This window comes from Penaeus chinensis, chromosome 1, assembly GCF_019202785.1.
Source record: "Penaeus chinensis breed Huanghai No. 1 chromosome 1, ASM1920278v2, whole genome shotgun sequence".
NCBI lineage: Eukaryota > Metazoa > Arthropoda > Malacostraca > Decapoda > Penaeidae > Penaeus > Penaeus chinensis.
The window spans coordinates 24585349-24586159 of NC_061819.1; the positions used below are offsets into that span (position 1 = coordinate 24585349).

The window sequence follows — 811 nt, forward strand, 5'->3', positions numbered from 1 at the left end:
AAAAGATAAATATTTAAGGAAGAACTAGGTATTCATCACCGATTTCTTTTTCTTTTTTTTTCAAATTTGACAAACGTTCACACTCGGGTCTTGGGTGTGGTGCGAGGCGAGGAGAGGCTGGGGAGATATACAGCTGACAAGGCAAAGATCGCGCCGCCCCTGTGCGGTTGACGGGGAGATTCGGAGCGCTGCGTGGGCGAGCAAGGTCTTGGCGCGACAGGTCAGCAGGATGATGTTGTTCCTGCTTGTTCGCGACTGCGTGGATGAATCCGTATGGCTAGGACTTCAGCTTGGTGTAGATATATTTTAAGCGGTCAGCGTCCTTGGTGATATGTGGTCCAGTTGGGGTCCTTCGAAAATCTGCACAGCGTTAACGGCAACAGATGAGACAGGTGTTGAGGGGTCAGCAGCAGTTGTTGAGAGTGGTGTGACTTGCTGCGTCGGAGTCCAGCAGCTAGGCGGGCAGCGTCGGTTATCCGGCCTTGGGAACATCTCAGCAGGAGGACCGGCTCACACAATGACGAAGTATTTGCTTGCTTGGAAGGGTGTGTTGATGCGGAGCAGCACCTTCAGGGGCGCTGTATGAGTTCAGTGTCACCGCTAAGCCACCACTTGTAGGGGCCCGAATGACTGGCCCTACAAGAGAATGGTAGCAGGCGAGCTTACTTACGTCTGCCTCTCATCTGCTACAGTGGTCTAAAGATGGGTATAAATCACGTACTCAGCATGTGACAGTCGGTGGCGAAAAAACGAATAAACAGGTAAAGCAAAGGACATGATTACATGCATAATACAACACTGGAATGTCTGG

The 811-nt window shown here is 51.0% G+C and overlaps 1 protein-coding gene across 1 annotated transcript in view; it reads right to left on the reverse strand.

Annotated features, from left to right (window-relative positions):
- Positions 1–569: 569 nt before the first annotated feature.
- LOC125035604 (elongation of very long chain fatty acids protein-like) overlaps positions 570–811 on the reverse strand; it is a 13458-nt gene continuing 13216 nt past the window's right edge. The window contains exons 10-11 of the mRNA XM_047627942.1: positions 671–696; positions 570–636 (exon numbers count right to left, since the gene is read on the reverse strand). Coding sequence (XP_047483898.1) covers positions 570–636; positions 671–696 — 93 coding nt within the window. The remainder of the gene's footprint in view (positions 637–670; positions 697–811) is intronic.